Source organism: Gobio gobio (genome assembly GCF_949357685.1).
Source record: "Gobio gobio genome assembly, chromosome: 15".
In the NCBI taxonomy this organism is placed as follows: Eukaryota; Metazoa; Chordata; class Actinopteri; order Cypriniformes; family Gobionidae; genus Gobio; species Gobio gobio.
In genome coordinates, this window is record NC_137108.1 from 53,286,059 (window position 1) to 53,303,425 (window position 17,367).

At 41.5% G+C, this 17,367-nt stretch overlaps 1 protein-coding gene across 1 annotated transcript in view; it reads left to right on the forward strand.

Moving 5' to 3' along the window:
- Positions 1-17,367, forward strand: part of csmd3a (CUB and Sushi multiple domains 3a) — a gene marked incomplete at both ends in the record, with an annotated part of 567,839 nt that overhangs the window by 325,460 nt on the left and 225,012 nt on the right. The window contains one exon of the mRNA XM_079838157.1: positions 10,000-10,116. Coding sequence (XP_079694283.1) covers positions 10,000-10,116 — 117 coding nt within the window. The remainder of the gene's footprint in view (positions 1-9,999; positions 10,117-17,367) is intronic.

The following is a 17,367-nucleotide window of genomic DNA, read 5'->3' on the forward strand; positions in this document are numbered from 1 at the left end:
TTCAAATATGCTGTCTTTAAATTGTTTATACATTAATTTGGAGAGTAACTGAAATTATTACAATATCAAAATATTAAAAACGTAAAATATTAAAAACTTGCGATTAATCGCGATTAACTACAGAAAAAAGTGCGATTAATTAGTTAATTTTTTTTAATCGATGCCCAGCACTAGTTTTATTTTTTTCAAACGCCAAATGATCGCGATGCTCACGTTTACAAGCCAGCGTCATTATAGTAGCCTAGTCTATTGGTTCCCGTTTTACAGAATCTATATGATACTTCAATTCAATGTTTGAGTGGTAATAACCATATATTGTCAATATTATAATATCAAGCTACCCTAGATGAATCTGCAAATTTGAAAAATCGATTTGCATTATAGCTTGAGGCAAGACAAATAAACCAATATCACAGACATGTTAGGTATCCTAAAATATGATTTTGTATGTCTTATGTATTTACTTGTAAGAATGTAGCTCCTCCTCCTCCAGCTCACGCCAACGAGCAAACGCTGGCCAATGTTGATCCTTCACTTTCCAATCACTTTCTCGTTTCCTCTTTTTGCTTTCCTCCGACAAAACCTTTGCTTTCTTATTTTTCTGCTGCTTCGGCCATGACTATAACATTCGGCAAACAAATGATAGTTTTTCTCGCACGTCCGAATTTAAGGAAGGTGGTGGAAGTGACGTATATGCCGTAAAGCAGTCGCATTTTGTAGTTCTTTTTGTTCTCGAAGTTTAAAAGTACGATTAAAAACGATACAGACCCCGTCAGGCTATGGCAGACGTGTCACTCAACCTATTGTAAGACGATGTATCATCACAAGAGTCTTGAAAATATATTATAAAGGTTGAAAAGTTACCTAGTGCTGCATTAAAGGACAACTCTGGTGAAAAATGAGCCTAGGGGTGATTAACACATGGTTAGCGAGTAGATCGTTCTCTGGGATGCGTTTTCATGAAAATCGAATGTAAAGAGTTTTATCTCTAAAAACAGATTAGCTTATAACGCTAGTATATGGGGCACAGAATAAGTCTTTATATATATCTGTCTTTATAAAGCATCTTCTTATTAAACTGTTTGTACACTTACACAGTTCTCAATGCTTGGGTTTGCATGTAGGGACCCTCATTATGCTCCCGTGTTAGTGTGAGGCTATTTTGAGTCTTGTTAGTGGTATTAACTAGCGGTTTAATTTGACTTATTCTGTGCTCCATATACTAGCGTTATAAGCTAATCTGTTTTTAGAGATAAAACTCTTTACATTCGATTTTCATGAAAACGCATCCCAGAGAACGATCTACTCGCTAACCATGTGTTAATCACCCCTAGGCTCATTTTTCACCAGAGTTGTCTCTTAAGACGGCATTACTTACATGTATGAATGGGAGAAAGTGCAACGCTCAATATGGCGGAATAAGCCCCGCCTTCTAATTAAAAGAGCCAATCACTGTGAGCTAAAGTCATTGACTGAAGCTTTTTAATGCTATTTGAGCACAACAGTTATGGGAGAATTTGTGGTAACACTTTATTTCGATAGTCCACTTTAGACATTCTACTAACTATAAGTAACTTTGCAACTACATGTCAACTAACTGTCATTAGAGTATTTGTAGACTGACTGATTAATATTTACTAAAACTTTATTTTGTTGGTCCCCCAACAGACATTCTACTGACTATAAGTAACTTGGCAACTACAATTCAACTTATTCTACTAACCCGAACCCTAACCATAACCTACCAGTCTACTGACAGTCAACTAATACTCTAATGACAGTTAGTGGACATGTAGTTGCAAAGTTACTTATAGTTAGTAGAATGTTTAAAGTGGACTATCGAAATAAAGTGTAACCGCATTTGTTGCTGATTTTGGCCATGCAAATATGACTTTAGTTCACACAGAGCTCTGGATGCCACAGAAACCAATGACAAATAAATTGTGCAGAAGTCTGACACGGCCTTGGATGCACAGATCTGGGCTGAAGGCTGGTCTATTGATTCCAGAGTGGTTGTTGTTTCATGCATGTGTGGCCTTGCTACAGTAAAACCCTCGGAGTGTGTGTTGGGAAGGCATTATGTGGAATGAGCCGTCACTCCGCCGGAACAAAAGCGATGGGTTTGGGTTACAGCGCAGCGGGAAACAACTCACAGTGATTCAGTAATGCCTCATTGTTCTGTTCTATTTTGCAAATGATCCTCACAGAAGCGCCACATCTCAGGAGAGAGTGCGAATGCTATGGAAATACTATATAATCTGCATATTTCGGGATGTTTCTCGCCATGCCTGGGAGAGTTCGACTGTAGCGTGACTAGCCGCTTGCTGACTAATCAGACGGGTGCGAATAGATTCATATCTCATCAATATGAACGTTTTAATGCTCTTATTCATCGCATTAGTCCATCATTCCCTCCATTCTTATATACAGCAGCCAGCAGTGGCTCACAGGTGTCACTCAGGCTTGTGCTCTTGATTAATAATGGATGTGTGTGTGTGACAGGCATCTGACGGCTCTCTCTCTCACACACACACACACACACACACACACACACACACACACACACACACACACACACACACACACACACACACACACACACACACACACACACACACGTGGATTATGAGCTGTGGTTCACCTGAGCCTCTGGAGAGGTTTGATCCTTCACAAAGACACTCAGAACAAAATATACTTCTGCTGTGCCTCATATAAAAGCATCAACACTGCGTGTGTGTGTGTGTGTGTGTGTGTGTGTGTGATGGGTTGGTTTAGGGGCAGGGGCAGTGTGTGTGTGTGTGTGTGTGTATGTGTGTGTGTGTGTGTGTGTGTGTGTGTGTGTGTGTGTGTGATGGGTAGGTTTAGGGGCAGGGGCAGTGTGTGTGTGTGTGTGTGTGTGTGTGTGATGGGTAGGTTTAGGGGCAGGGGCAGTGTGTGTGTGTGTGTGTGTGTGTGTGTGTGTGTGTGTGATGGGTAGGTTTAGGGGCAGGGGCAGTGTGTGTGTGTGTGTGTGTGTGATGGGTAGGTTTAGGGGCAGGTGCAGTGTGTGTGTGTATGTGTGTATGTGTGTGTGTGTGTGTGTGTGTGTGATGGGTAGGTTTAGGGGCAGTGTGTGTGTGTGTGTGTGTGTGTGTGTGTGTGTGTGTGTGTGATGGGTAGGTTTAGGGGCAGGGGCAGTGTGTGTGTGTGTGTGTGTGTGTGTGTGAGTGTGAGATGGGTAGGTTTAGCGGCAGGGGCAGTGTGTGTGTGTGTGTGTGTGTGAGATGGGTAGGTTTAGGGGCAGGGGCAGTGTGTGTGTGTGTGTGTGTGTGTGTGTGTGTGTGTGAGGGGTAGGTTTAGGGGCAGGGGCAGTGTGTGTGTGTGTGTGTGTGTGTGTGTGTGTGTGTGTGTGTGTGTGTGTGTGTGTGTGTGTGTGTGTGTGTGTGTGTGTGTGTGTGAGATGGGTAGGTTTAGGGGCAGGGGCAGTGTGTGTGTGTGTGTGTGTGTGTGTGTGTGTGTGTGTGTGTGTGATGGGTAGGTTTAGGGGCAGGGGCAGTGTAAGGGAATAGAAAATACGGTTTGTACGGTATAAAAACCATTACGCCTATGGAATGTCTAACATTTCACAAAAATAAACATGTGTGTGTATGCGAGTGTGTATAAATAAGGGTTATTGTAGTTTACTATTATTGAAACTAAAGTGTGTATTTGAGTGTGTTTGTGTGTGTGTGAGTGTATGTGTGCTTGTGTGTGTGTGTGTGTGTGTGTGTGTGTGTGTGTATACATGCGTGTGTGTTTGTTTGTGCAATTGTGTGTGTGTGTGTGTGTGTGTTTGTGTGTGTGTTTGTGTATACATGCGTGTGTGTTTGTGTGTATATGCGAATGTGTGTATGCGAGTGTGTGTTTGTATGTGTATGCGAGTGTGTGTTTGTGTGTGTATGCGAGTGTGTGTTTGTGTGTGTATGCGAGTGTGTGTTTGTGTGTGTATGCGAGTGTGTGTTTGTATGATCTGTGTACGGCGTGTGTGTGTACGTCCAGCTCTGAGCCGCAGTTACAGATCTGAGACGCCCATGCCCGCGCGGGGAGATGCTCAAATCGACGTGGAACATGGAAAACACTTTTCTTGTCAGTTTCAGAGATGAGCAATTATAACATGACTCACAAATGATGATGTTCTTTGACTGCGGAGTGAAGGATTTGGCGCTCTGATGTATTGACTCTGTCGCTGCGTCTTGTTTGCTAATCATCTGGAATTAATATTTCACCGCAGAATATTGTGGGATCAGCAGTAATAAACCCACATCAAATACTGCAAACGCCGCAGACGCTTTCCCACTCGTGCAAGTCAAAGGCTATAAACGTCATTTGAAAGAAAGATTTATATTTCATAGAGTCGTATGACTGGAGGAGAGACTCTTCCTGCTCCATTAGATCACTTTTTATCCCACTTGTGCGCCAATTATATCCGCCCATCTCTTGCATTATGCTAAATTGATTCACTTATTATGAAGAAATAATCCTGTAATCGATGATCGCACAGCGGCTGTATCTTATAAATGTGTGTGTTCTAGAGTATAAGCTTGAGAAGTGTTATCGTCAGGCCTGTTATTCTCCTCTAGCGGCTGATGAATGACTGAGCGCGGGTAACAATGCCTGCCATAACTCCGCTGATGTCATATCCTGACATGTTAATGTAGATTTACACCTCACTGGATGTTGCCTTTGTTCCTCCTCAAACGAGCCTCAGTTTAAGCTGCACTAATGTCCCTCTTTCCACAGAGTAAAAGTTTTACATTGTTTTATATACTCTATAATGCCAAAAGTGTTGTGACGCCTGCCTTTACACACTCATGAGCTTCCCATTCTCCATCTGTAGGGTTTAATATGCAGCTCCAGCTCTTCTGCTCTTCTTTCCTCAAGGTTTAGGAGTGTGTTTATGGGGATTCTTCATTTGTGATGTTGGATGAGAAGGCCTGGCTCTCAGTCTCCGCTCTAATTCATCCCAAAGCTGTTCTATCGGGTCCCACAAAGTTGGGAGCATGAAATTGTCCAAAATGTCTTGGTGAAGCGTTAAGAGTTCCTTTCACTGGAGCTAAGGGTTCTATCTATCTATCTATCTATCTATCTATCTATCTATCTATCTATCTATCTATCTATCTATCTATCTATCTATCTATCTATCTATCTATCTATCTATCTATCTATCTATCTATCTATCTATCTATCTATCTATCTATCTATCTATCTATCTATCTATCTATCTATCTATCTATCTATCTATCTATCTATCTATCTATCTATCTATCTATGTATAAAGTTGGCCACTTCTGTGACCCTCAGCATGCGCTGACCCCGCTCTGTGACCCTCAGCATGCGCTGACCCCGCTCTGTGACCCTCAGCATGCGCTGACCCCGCTCTGTGACCCTCAGCATGCGCTGACCCCGCTCTGTGACCCTCAGCATGTGCTGACCCCGCTCTGTGGCTGAGTTGCTGTTGTTCCCAATCGCTTCCACTCTGTTCTAACACCACTAACAGTTGAGTGTGGAATATTTAGTGTAATATTTGGCCTTATTGCACAGGCTCCACCGATCACGGCCCCACGCTTGAGTTCTCTGAGCTCCTGAGAGCGGCCCATTCTCTCACTAATGTGTGTAGAAGCGAACACACACACACACACACACTCCTGAGAGCGGCCCATTCTCTCACTAATGTGTGTAGAAGCGAACACACACACACACACACACACACACACACACACACACACACACACACACTCCTGAGAGCGGCCCATTCTCTCACTAATGTGTGTAGAAGCGAACACACACACACACACACACACACACTCCTGAGAGCGGCCCATTCTCTCACTAATGTGTGTAGAAGCGAACACACACACACACACACACACACACACACACACTCCTGAGAGCGGCCCATTCTCTCACTAATGTGTGTAGAAGCGAACACACACACACACACACACACTCCTGAGAGCGGCCCATTCTCTCACTAATGTGTGTAGAAGCGAACACACACACACACACACACACACACACACACTCCTGAGAGCGGCCCATTCTCTCACTAATGTGTGTAGAAGCGAACACACACACACACACACACACACTCCTGAGAGCGGCCCATTCTCTCTCTAATGTGTGTAGAAGCGAACACACACACACACACACACACACACACACACACACACACTCCTGAGAGCGGCCCATTCTCTCTCTAATGTGTGTAGAAGCGAACACACACACACACACACACACACACACACACACTCCTTAGAGCGGCCCATTCTCTCTCTAATGTGTGTAGAAGCGAACACACACACACACACACACACACACTCCTGAGAGCGGCCCATTCTCTCTCTAATGTGTGTAGAAGCGAACACACACACACACACACACACACACACACACACACTCCTGAGAGCGGCCCATTCTCTCTCTAATGTGTGTAGAAGCGAACACACACACACACACACTCCTGAGAGCGGCCCATTCTCTCTCTAATGTGTGTAGAAGCGAACACACACACACACACACACACACACACCTGAGAGTGGCCCATTCTCTCTCTAATGTGTGTAGAAGCGAACACACACACACACACACACACACACACACACACACACACACACACACTCCTGAGAGCGGCCCATTCTCTCTCTAATGTGTGTAGAAGCGAACACACACACACACACACACACACACACTCCTGAGAGCGGCCCATTCTCTCTCTAATGTGTGTAGAAGCGAACACACACACACACACACACACACACACACACACACACACACTCCTGAGAGCGGCCCATTCTCTCTCTAATGTGTGTAGAAGCGAACACACACACACACACACACACACACACACACACACACACTCCTGAGAGCGGCCCATTCTCTCTCTAATGTGTGTAGAAGCGAACACACACACACACACACACACACACACACACACTCCTGAGAGCGGCCCATTCTCTCTCTAGTGTGTGTAGAAGCGAACACACACACACACACACACACACACACACACACACACACTCCTGAGAGCGGCCCATTCTCTCTCTAATGTGTGTAGAAGCGAACACACACACACACACACACACACACACACTCCTGAGAGCGGCCCATTCTCTCTCTAGTGTGTGTAGAAGCGAACACACACACACACACACACACACACACACACACACTCCTGAGAGCGGCCCATTCTCTCTCTAATGTGTGTAGAAGCGAACACACACACACACACACACACACACACACTCCTGAGAGCGGCCCATTCTCTCTCTAATGTGTGTAGAAGCGAACACACACACACACACACACACACACACACACTCCTGAGAGCGGCCCATTCTCTCTCTAATGTGTGTAGAAGCGAACACACACACACACACACACACACACACACTCCTGAGAGCGGCCCATTCTCTCTCTAGTGTGTGTAGAAGCGTCTGCACTAGAGCTGGAGTTACACACCTGTGGTCATGAAGTGTTGATCACCTGAACTCAGGGATGTGGAGGCGCGGCTCAACACTTCTGCTATAGTGTATTTGGTGTTTTTGACACATCTGTCTAGAAATATGAGAGCAGTCTCCCATCGGTGGCTTATTAAAAGTTTTTCTGCATAAAGGGAAGAATTTTGTTTTGGCCCCAAGGCAAAATAAAAATAGCCATTTTTTATGCTACAGGTGCATGTTTTGTATTTGTAAGTGTCAGTATTAACTCTAACATTTTGTTACACAAATATGTGTATTATATAAACTTGTATAAGGGTTTATAATTTGCAATATTATTTAGCTGTTATGTAACTTCATAATGGACACTCGATCACACGTTATGAACAACTGTCGAGAGTTTACATTTACACCACATTACATTCATACAATAACATACAGGGATATTTGTGCATTGTTTTTAATACTATTATCGTGTTCTTCTGTTGTATAATATTTCATATTTTGAATCAGTAACTGAAATATTTTAGTTTATTTTTTCATTTTATTTAAGTGCTTACAAGGCAACATTTCTCTCTCTCTCTCTCTCTCTCTCTCTCTCTCTCTCTATCTCTTTTAAAAACTTTTCAACTTTATGTCAAATGATCATATTTGAGATATTTTGAGTTTTGTTTGGTTCTTGTTGTAAGTTTATGGACTGCACGTCTGAGTTTCTGCTCAGATTTTCAGTGTTTTTGTGCAAAAATGTTGAGTTTTGAAAAAGAATCTGGCAAATAGAGTTTTGATTTGTCCATCCATCCATCAATCTTTCCTTCCATCTGTCCATCCAACCATTAGTCCATCAATCCATAAATCTTTCCTTCCATCCATCCATCCAACCATCAGTCCATCCATCCATCAATCTATCCTTCCATCATCCATCCATCCATCCATCCATCCATCAATCTATCCTACCATCTCTCCATCCATCCATCCATCAATCCATCATTCTATCCTTCCATCTGTCCATCCAACTATCACTCTATTAATCGATCAATATATCCTTCCATCCATCCATCCTTCCATCCATCCGTCCATCCATATATCTATTCATCCATCATCCATCAATCTATCCTTCAATCCATCTGTCCATCCATTCATCAATCTATCCTTCCATCCATCCATCCATCCATCAGTCTTTCCTTCCATCTGTCCATCCAACCATCAGTCCATCAATTGATCAATCTATCCTTCTATCAGTCCTTCATCCATCCATCAATCTATCCTTCCATCCATCCATCAATCTATCCTTCCTTCCTTCCTTTCATCCATCCATCCATCAATCTATCCTTCCATCCATCCATCAATTTATACTTCCTTCCATCCACCCACCAATCCATCCATCAATCTATACTTCCTTCCATCCACCCACCCATCCATCCATCCATCCATCAATCTATCCTTCTATCCATCCATCCATCATCAATCTATCCTTCCTTCCTTCCTTTCATCCATCCATCCATCCATCAATCTATACTTCCTTCCTTCCATCAATCTATACTTCCTTCCTTCCATCAATCTATACTTCCTTCCATCCATCCATCCATCCTTCCATCCATCCATCAATCTATCCTTCCTTCCTTCCTTTCATCCATCCATCCATCAATCTATCCTTCCATCCATCCATCAATCTATACTTCCTTCCATCCACCCACCCATCCATCCATCCATCCATCAATCTATCCTTCTATCCATCCATCCATCATCAATCTATCCTTCCTTCCTTCCTTTCATCCATCCATCCATCCATCAATCTATACTTCCTTCCTTCCATCAATCTATACTTCCTTCCTTCCATCAATCTATACTTCCTTCCATCCTTCCATCCATCCATCAATCTATCCTTCCTTCCTTCCTTTCATCCATCCATCCATCAATCTATCCTTCCATCCATCCATCAATCTATACTTCCTTCCATCCACCCACCAATCCATCCGTCAATCTATACTTCCTTCCATCCACCCACCCATCCATCCATCCATTCATCAATCTATCCATCCATCCATCCATCCATCAGTCTTTCCTTCCATCTGTCCATCCAACCATCAGTCCATCAATCGATCAATCTATCCTTCTATCAGTCCTTCATCCATCCATCAATCTATCCATCCATCCATCATCAATCTATCCTTCCTTCCTTCCTTTCATCCATCCATCCATCAATCTATCCTTCCATCCATCCATCAATCTATACTTCCTTCCTTCCATCAATCTATACTTCCTTCCATCCATCCATCCATCCATCCATCCATCCATCAATCCACTAATAAAGGGAATTAATTCTTGAGTAATGTTGGCGTGCATATCATTCCATAACCAGTTTTCATAACATTTAATTTAAATTTAAAATGCATTAAAACAAGAAAGAAAGAAAGGCAGACAGCTGATCTACATGCTAAATTGGTCAGTAAAGCGAGCATAAATTGAAATGATGTGACATAAAAAGATGTTTTTTAGATATTGACATGCATTCAAGCTGAATTCCGCCTTTGTGTGTTTCCTCCAGCTCCGTGTGGAAGCCGGTCGACGGCATCAGAGGGAACCGTCCTGTCCCCGAACTACCCTCGCAACTACAGCCAGGGCCAGTCCTGCGTCTATGAGATCTCAGTGCCAGGAGAGTTCGGTAAGAACAGAGCTTTCAACCTGAACATCAAGCTTTACTGATGCTGCTACTGTACAGAACATGCCAAACCAACCCTTTTAAAGGATTAGTTGACTTTTAAATACACTTTTGCTGATAGTTTCCTCACCCTCATGTCATCAGAGATGTCCATGTCTTTCTTTCTGCAGTCGAAAAGAAATGAAGGTTTTGGATGAAAACATTCCAGGATTTTTCTCCATATAATAGACTTTAATGGGCTCCAAACGGTTCAAGGTCCAAATGACAGTTTCAGTGCAGCTTTAAACGACCCCAGATGATGAATAAGGGTCTGATCTAGACAAACCATCAGCTTCTGAGAGAAACCCAGCAGTATTTATGATATTATTTTACCTCTTATCAGACGAGCGTGATCATCTCTGAGCTCCGCCATAACTTCCGCTAAGTGAGGTCAAATTAGATCGTGGTCATAGATATATCGATCGTAGATGCCTCATTCTACTGATCTGTGTAGTCGCTAATGAGGCATCTACTATTGATATATCTATGACCACGCTTGTATTTGACCTCACTTAGCGGAAGTTATGGCGGAGCTCAGAGATGATCACACTCGTCTGATAAGAGGTAAAATAATATCATAAAAACTGCTGGGTTTCTCTCAGAAACTGATGGTTTGTCTAGATCAGACCCTTATTCATCATCTGGTGTCGTTTAAAGCTGCACTGAAACTGTCATTTGAACCGTTTGGAGCCCATTAAAGTCTATTATATGGAGAAAAATCCTGGACTGTTTTTGTCCAAAACCTTCATTTCTTTTCGACTGCAGAAAGAAAGACATGGACATCTCTGATGACATGAGGGTGAGGAAACTATCAGCAAAAGTTTATTTAAAGGGGCTATATGCGTTTTTCTGAAATTTAAACTCGCGACTGACACTTGTGGCCAAAAAACAGAACTGCTCTCATTTTCTGCTCGCTCTCGCAGCGGTGGTGACGTCACATCCGCAGACAGCGCGGGAAAAGACGACCCGCCAGAAAATAGGAAAAATAGGAGACAGGCTTATAGGTGCACCCACTGTGAGCGGACAAGGTGTCAGTATGCTCATCAGGAGATGTTTGAGTCATAAATGGTAAAATAAAAAGGCTATTGTTACGTTTATTTTGGGGAAAAAGTTGCATATAGCCCCTTTAAAAGTGAACTAATCCTTTAATGAGAAAAGACACGTTTCGTTCTCTTCATTTCTGAGAGCTGCTTTCCCTGCAATTGAAGAGGCGCAGAAGTCACCAATGAAATGCGCATTTGTGTGTTTGTGCAACAATGGCAGAAATCCTTTCGTCTTAAAGGGTTTCTAAAATCAGAATCTCAGACGGTCTGTTTTGCCTAACACCGCGGCCCAGCAGGATCACAACTTCTGAGATGGTTTGTGCTTGGAGTCTCTGGGGCGACTGAGATCATGTTTAGAGCTAAGAGCCTCATATTTTATGCATGTACAAACTGTATTTGTTTAGCTTTGCTTGTAACAAGCGGCATCGACTGTGCACAGCAAGAGACCGAGCCATCCAGGAACAAACAACAGAGAATGTTTTAGTGACCTCATGTGAACCGTAGAAACTTATTGTTTTTTAATAACCTAGCTATTGCATACTATTGCGTTTAATTTATGTTTTGGATAGTTTGGTCCATAGTGGAGTTAGTTAACTCTCCCCCTTGTAGTGATTTTACTTTTGTCCATCCAAGGACGCCAAGTAAGGTAGTGATTGGTTCTCATGTCACCGCTTGTTTATCATTAAAAGTCACATTATATATTTGTTTTTGCTTGCAAAATAAACTGTATTTAATTTAATTCCCATTTAATTCACAGTCAGGAGGAAAGACCAGTATTTGACACATATTCAATAAAGTATCAGGGTTATAATAGTTCATTAGAACCCTTTTAGTGGAGAAAAAAACGCAATTACATGAAATTAAATAAATGTTAACTGAAATTAAAAAAATAAATAAACAAACTTATTTGAAGCTTTAGCTTGACCTGATATGGCCTACTGACTAAAACAGAAATACAAAGTTATAAAATCTATATAGATGTTTTTAAAAAACAGACAAAAGTGAATTGAGCTCATTCGTGTATTTTTAATGTCAAAATGTCAGTTCAAGTGACAGTCGGTTATGTAATGCTTAAAAGCTTAATGTATTACAATTTCACTAAACTCATTAGATTTTAGGAGACTAAAACTAGACTAAAACTAAAAACAATTCAGGCGACTAAAATATGACTAAAACTAAATAAAAATTTGCTGTCAAAATTAACACTGCCCAGAATCACATCATAGGTTAGACAAATACATAGTCCCACCCCAAAATCACATCATAGGTTAGACAAATACATAGTCCCACCCCAAAATCACATCATTGGTTGGACAAATACATAGTCCCACCCCAAAATCACATCATAGGTTAGACAAATACATAGTCCCACCCCAAAATCACATCATTGGTTAGACAAATACATAGTCCCACCCCAAAATCACATCATAGGTTAGACAAATACACAGTCCCGCCCCAAAATCACATCATAGGTTAGACAAATACATAGTCCCACCCCAAAATCACATCATTGGTTAGACAAATACATAGTCCCACCCCAAAATCACATCATTGGTTAGACAAATACATAGTCCCGCCCCAAAATCACATCATTGGTTAGACAAATACATAGTCCCACCCCAAAATCACATCATTGGTTAGACAAATACATAGTCCCACCCCAAAATCACATCATAGGTTAGACAAATACATAGTCCCGCCCCAAAATCACATCATAGGTTAGACAAATACATAGTCCCACCCCAAAATCACATCATAGGTTAGACAAATACATAGTCCCGCCCCAAAATCACATCATTGGTTAGACAAATACATAGTCCCACCCCAAAATCACATCATTGGTTAGACAAATACATAGTCCCACCCCAAAATCACATCATTGGTTGGACAAATTCATAGTCCCGCCCCAAGATCACATCATTGGTTGGACAAATACATAGTCCCACCCCAAAATCACATCATTGGTTGGACAAATACATAGTCCCACCCCAAAATCACATCATTGGTTGGACAAATACATAGTCCCGCCCCAAAATCACATCATAGGTTAGACAAATACACAGTCCCGCCCCAAGATCACATCATAGGTTAGACAAATACATAGTCCCACCCCAAAATCACATCATTGGTTGGACAAATACATAGTCCCGCCCCAAAATCACATCATAGGTTAGACAAATACATAGTCCCACCCCAAAATCACATCATTGGTTGGACAAATACATAGTCCCGCCCCAAAATCACATCATAGGTTAGACAAATACATAGTCCCACCCCAAAATCACATCATTGGTTGGACAAATACATAGTCCCGCCCCAAAATCACATCATAGGTTAGACAAATACATAGTCCCACCCCAAAATCACATCATTGGTTGGACAAATACATAGTCCCACCCCAAAATCACATCATAGGTTAGACAAATACATAGTCCCACCCCAAAATCACATCATTGGTTAGACAAATACATAGTCCCACCCCAAAATCACATCATAGGTTAGACAAATACACAGTCCCGCCCCAAAATCACATCATAGGTTAGACAAATACATAGTCCCACCCCAAAATCACATCATTGGTTAGACAAATACATAGTCCCACCCCAAAATCACATCATTGGTTAGACAAATACATAGTCCCGCCCCAAAATCACATCATTGGTTAGACAAATACATAGTCCCACCCCAAAATCACATCATTGGTTAGACAAATACATAGTCCCACCCCAAAATCACATCATAGGTTAGACAAATACATAGTCCCGCCCCAAAATCACATCATAGGTTAGACAAATACATAGTCCCACCCCAAAATCACATCATAGGTTAGACAAATACATAGTCCCGCCCCAAAATCACATCATTGGTTAGACAAATACATAGTCCCACCCCAAAATCACATCATTGGTTAGACAAATACATAGTCCCACCCCAAAATCACATCATTGGTTGGACAAATTCATAGTCCCGCCCCAAGATCACATCATTGGTTGGACAAATACATAGTCCCACCCCAAAATCACATCATTGGTTGGACAAATACATAGTCCCACCCCAAAATCACATCATTGGTTGGACAAATACATAGTCCCGCCCCAAAATCACATCATAGGTTAGACAAATACATAGTCCCGCCCCAAGATCACATCATAGGTTAGACAAATACATAGTCCCACCCCAAAATCACATCATTGGTTGGACAAATACATAGTCCCGCCCCAAAATCACATCATAGGTTAGACAAATACATAGTCCCACCCCAAAATCACATCATTGGTTGGACAAATACATAGTCCCGCCCCAAAATCACATCATAGGTTAGACAAATACATAGTCCCACCCCAAAATCACATCATTGGTTGGACAAATACATAGTCCCGCCCCAAAATCACATCATAGGTTAGACAAATACATAGTCCCACCCCAAAATCACATCATTGGTTGGACAAATACATAGTCCCACCCCAAAATCACATTATAGGTTAGACAAATACATAGTCCCACCCCAAAATCACATTATAGGTTAGACAAATACATAGTCCCACCCCAAAATCACATTATAGGTTAGACAAATACATAGTCCCGCCCCAAAATCACATCATTGGTTGGATAAATACATGGTCCCACCCCAAAATCACATCATAGGTTAGACAAATACATAGTCCCGCCCCAAAATCACATCATAGGTTAGACAAATACATAGTCCCGCCCCAAAATCACATCATAGGTTAGACAAATACATAGTCCCGCCCCAAAATCACATCATTGGTTGGACAAATACATAGTCCCGCCCCAAAATCACATCATAGGTTAGACAAATACATAGTCCCGCCCCAAAATCACATCATAGGTTAGACAAATACATAGTCCCGCCCCAAAATCACATCATAGGTTAGACAAATACATAGTCCCACCCCAAAATCACATCATAGGTTAGACAAATACATAGTCCCGCCCCAAAATCACATCATTGGTTGGACAAATACATAGTCCCGCCCCAAAATCACATCATAGGTTAGACAAATACATAGTCCCACCCCAAAATCACATCATAGGTTAGACAAATACATAGTCCCACCCCAAAATCACATCATAGGTTAGACAAATACATAGTCCCGCCCCAAAATCACATCATTGGTTGGACAAATACATAGTCCCGCCCCAAAATCACATCATAGGTTAGACAAATACATAGTCCCACCCCAAAATTACATCATTGGTTGGACAAATACATAGTCCCGCCTAGGGTTGGGAACCGAGAACCGGTTCTTATGCAGAACCGAAACTGATTTTTGAAAAATACCAGAACCGCGCGAAATTCCTAAGTTTCGGTTCCGAAAACGGTTCTGGTGCAATGTGTGTGCGAAGCGCTGGAAGCGTATCCTTTCATAGCGAGTGACAGCCAGTGTTGCCAACTCCGTGATTTTCCCGTTTTCCACTGTTGCCGCGGGCTGTGTTTCATGTCCGCGGGTTGAAACGATTGTGCAATTGTGCGGGTTTTGTTGTGAAAACCTGGCAACCCTGGCTCACCTCATCATGAATATTAATTACGTTGCCTGCCGCTTCCAGGAGGGCAACGCAGTTCAGCACTGAAAGCCCTCGCGCTACACATTTACGGTTTTGCGTCAGATATTTTCTCGTTGACCACCAGCATGGCGAAGAGAAAGTCACAAGTATGGATTCATTTCCAAAGAATGAATGATAATGAAGCAAAATGTAACACGTGAAAAGTTAATAACATGCAAAGGAGGCTGCACTAGCAATTTGACAAAACATTTGCTACAGCACAGAGTGCCTCAGGGCTTATATCAGATTTATAGTGAAAGGCATATATATATATATATATATATATATATATATATATATATATATATATATATATATATATATATATATATATATATATATATATATATATATATATATATATATATATATATATATATATATATATATATATTTGTCAACCGTTGAGTCACCATGGTTTAGGTAAGCGTTTAGGCACAATTACCTTTGTAATGCTGAATTGCAATTTATTATTTACAAGTTCACTGAATAACTGAATTACTATTAAATTAATATATAACTAATTAATAAATATAAATAATAAATATAATTTATAACTTGGTTTTATTCAGAGACAGAGAGATAAAATGTAATAAGACAATTTCAGAGGTGTTCATTTGAAAAAAAATGTGTTGCAAGAATGGCTTAATTAATACTGTAATATATGTACAGTACAGGACTTTTTTGACATTGCCAACCTGTAAATAAATTTTAGAGCAAGTAATAAACACAAAATGGATTGTTTGAGTTGCGTATTGTGCCTTTTTCTTTTACCACTATTTGTTTAATAATTTTAATGGAACCGGAATCGGAACCGGAATCGTTAGGCGGAACCGGAACCGGAACCGGAAAATTTCTCACGATTCCCAACCCTAGTCCCGCCCCAAGATCACATCATAGGTTAGACAAATACATAGTCCCCCCCCAAAATCACATAATTGGTTGGACAAATACACAGTCCCGCCCCAAGATCACATCATAGGTTAGACAAATACATAGTCCCCCCCCAAAATCACATAATTGGTTGGACAAATACATAGTCCCACCCCAAAATCACATCATTGGTTGGACAAATACATAGTCCCGCCCCAAAATCACATCATTGGTTAGACAAATACATAGTCCCGCCCCAAAATCACATCATTGGTTGAACAAATACACAGTCCCGCCCCAAAATCACATCATTGGTTAGACAAATACATAGTCCCGCCCCAAGATCACATCATTGGTTGGACAAATACATAGTCCCGCCCCAAGATCACATCATTGGTTGGACAAATACATAGTCCCACCCAAAAATCACATCATTGGTTGGACAAATACATAGTCCCGCCCCAAAATCACATCATTGGTTAGACAAATGCATAGTCCCGCCCCAAAATCACATCATTGGTTGAACAAATACACAGTCCCGCCCCAAAATCACATCATTGGTTAGACAAATACATAGTCCCGCCCCAAGATCACATCATTGGTTGGACAAATACATAGTCCCGCCCCAAAATCACATCATTGGTTAGACAAATACATAGTCCCGCCCCAAGATCACATCATTGGTTGGAAAAATACATAGTCCCACCCCAAAATCACATCATTGGTTGGACAA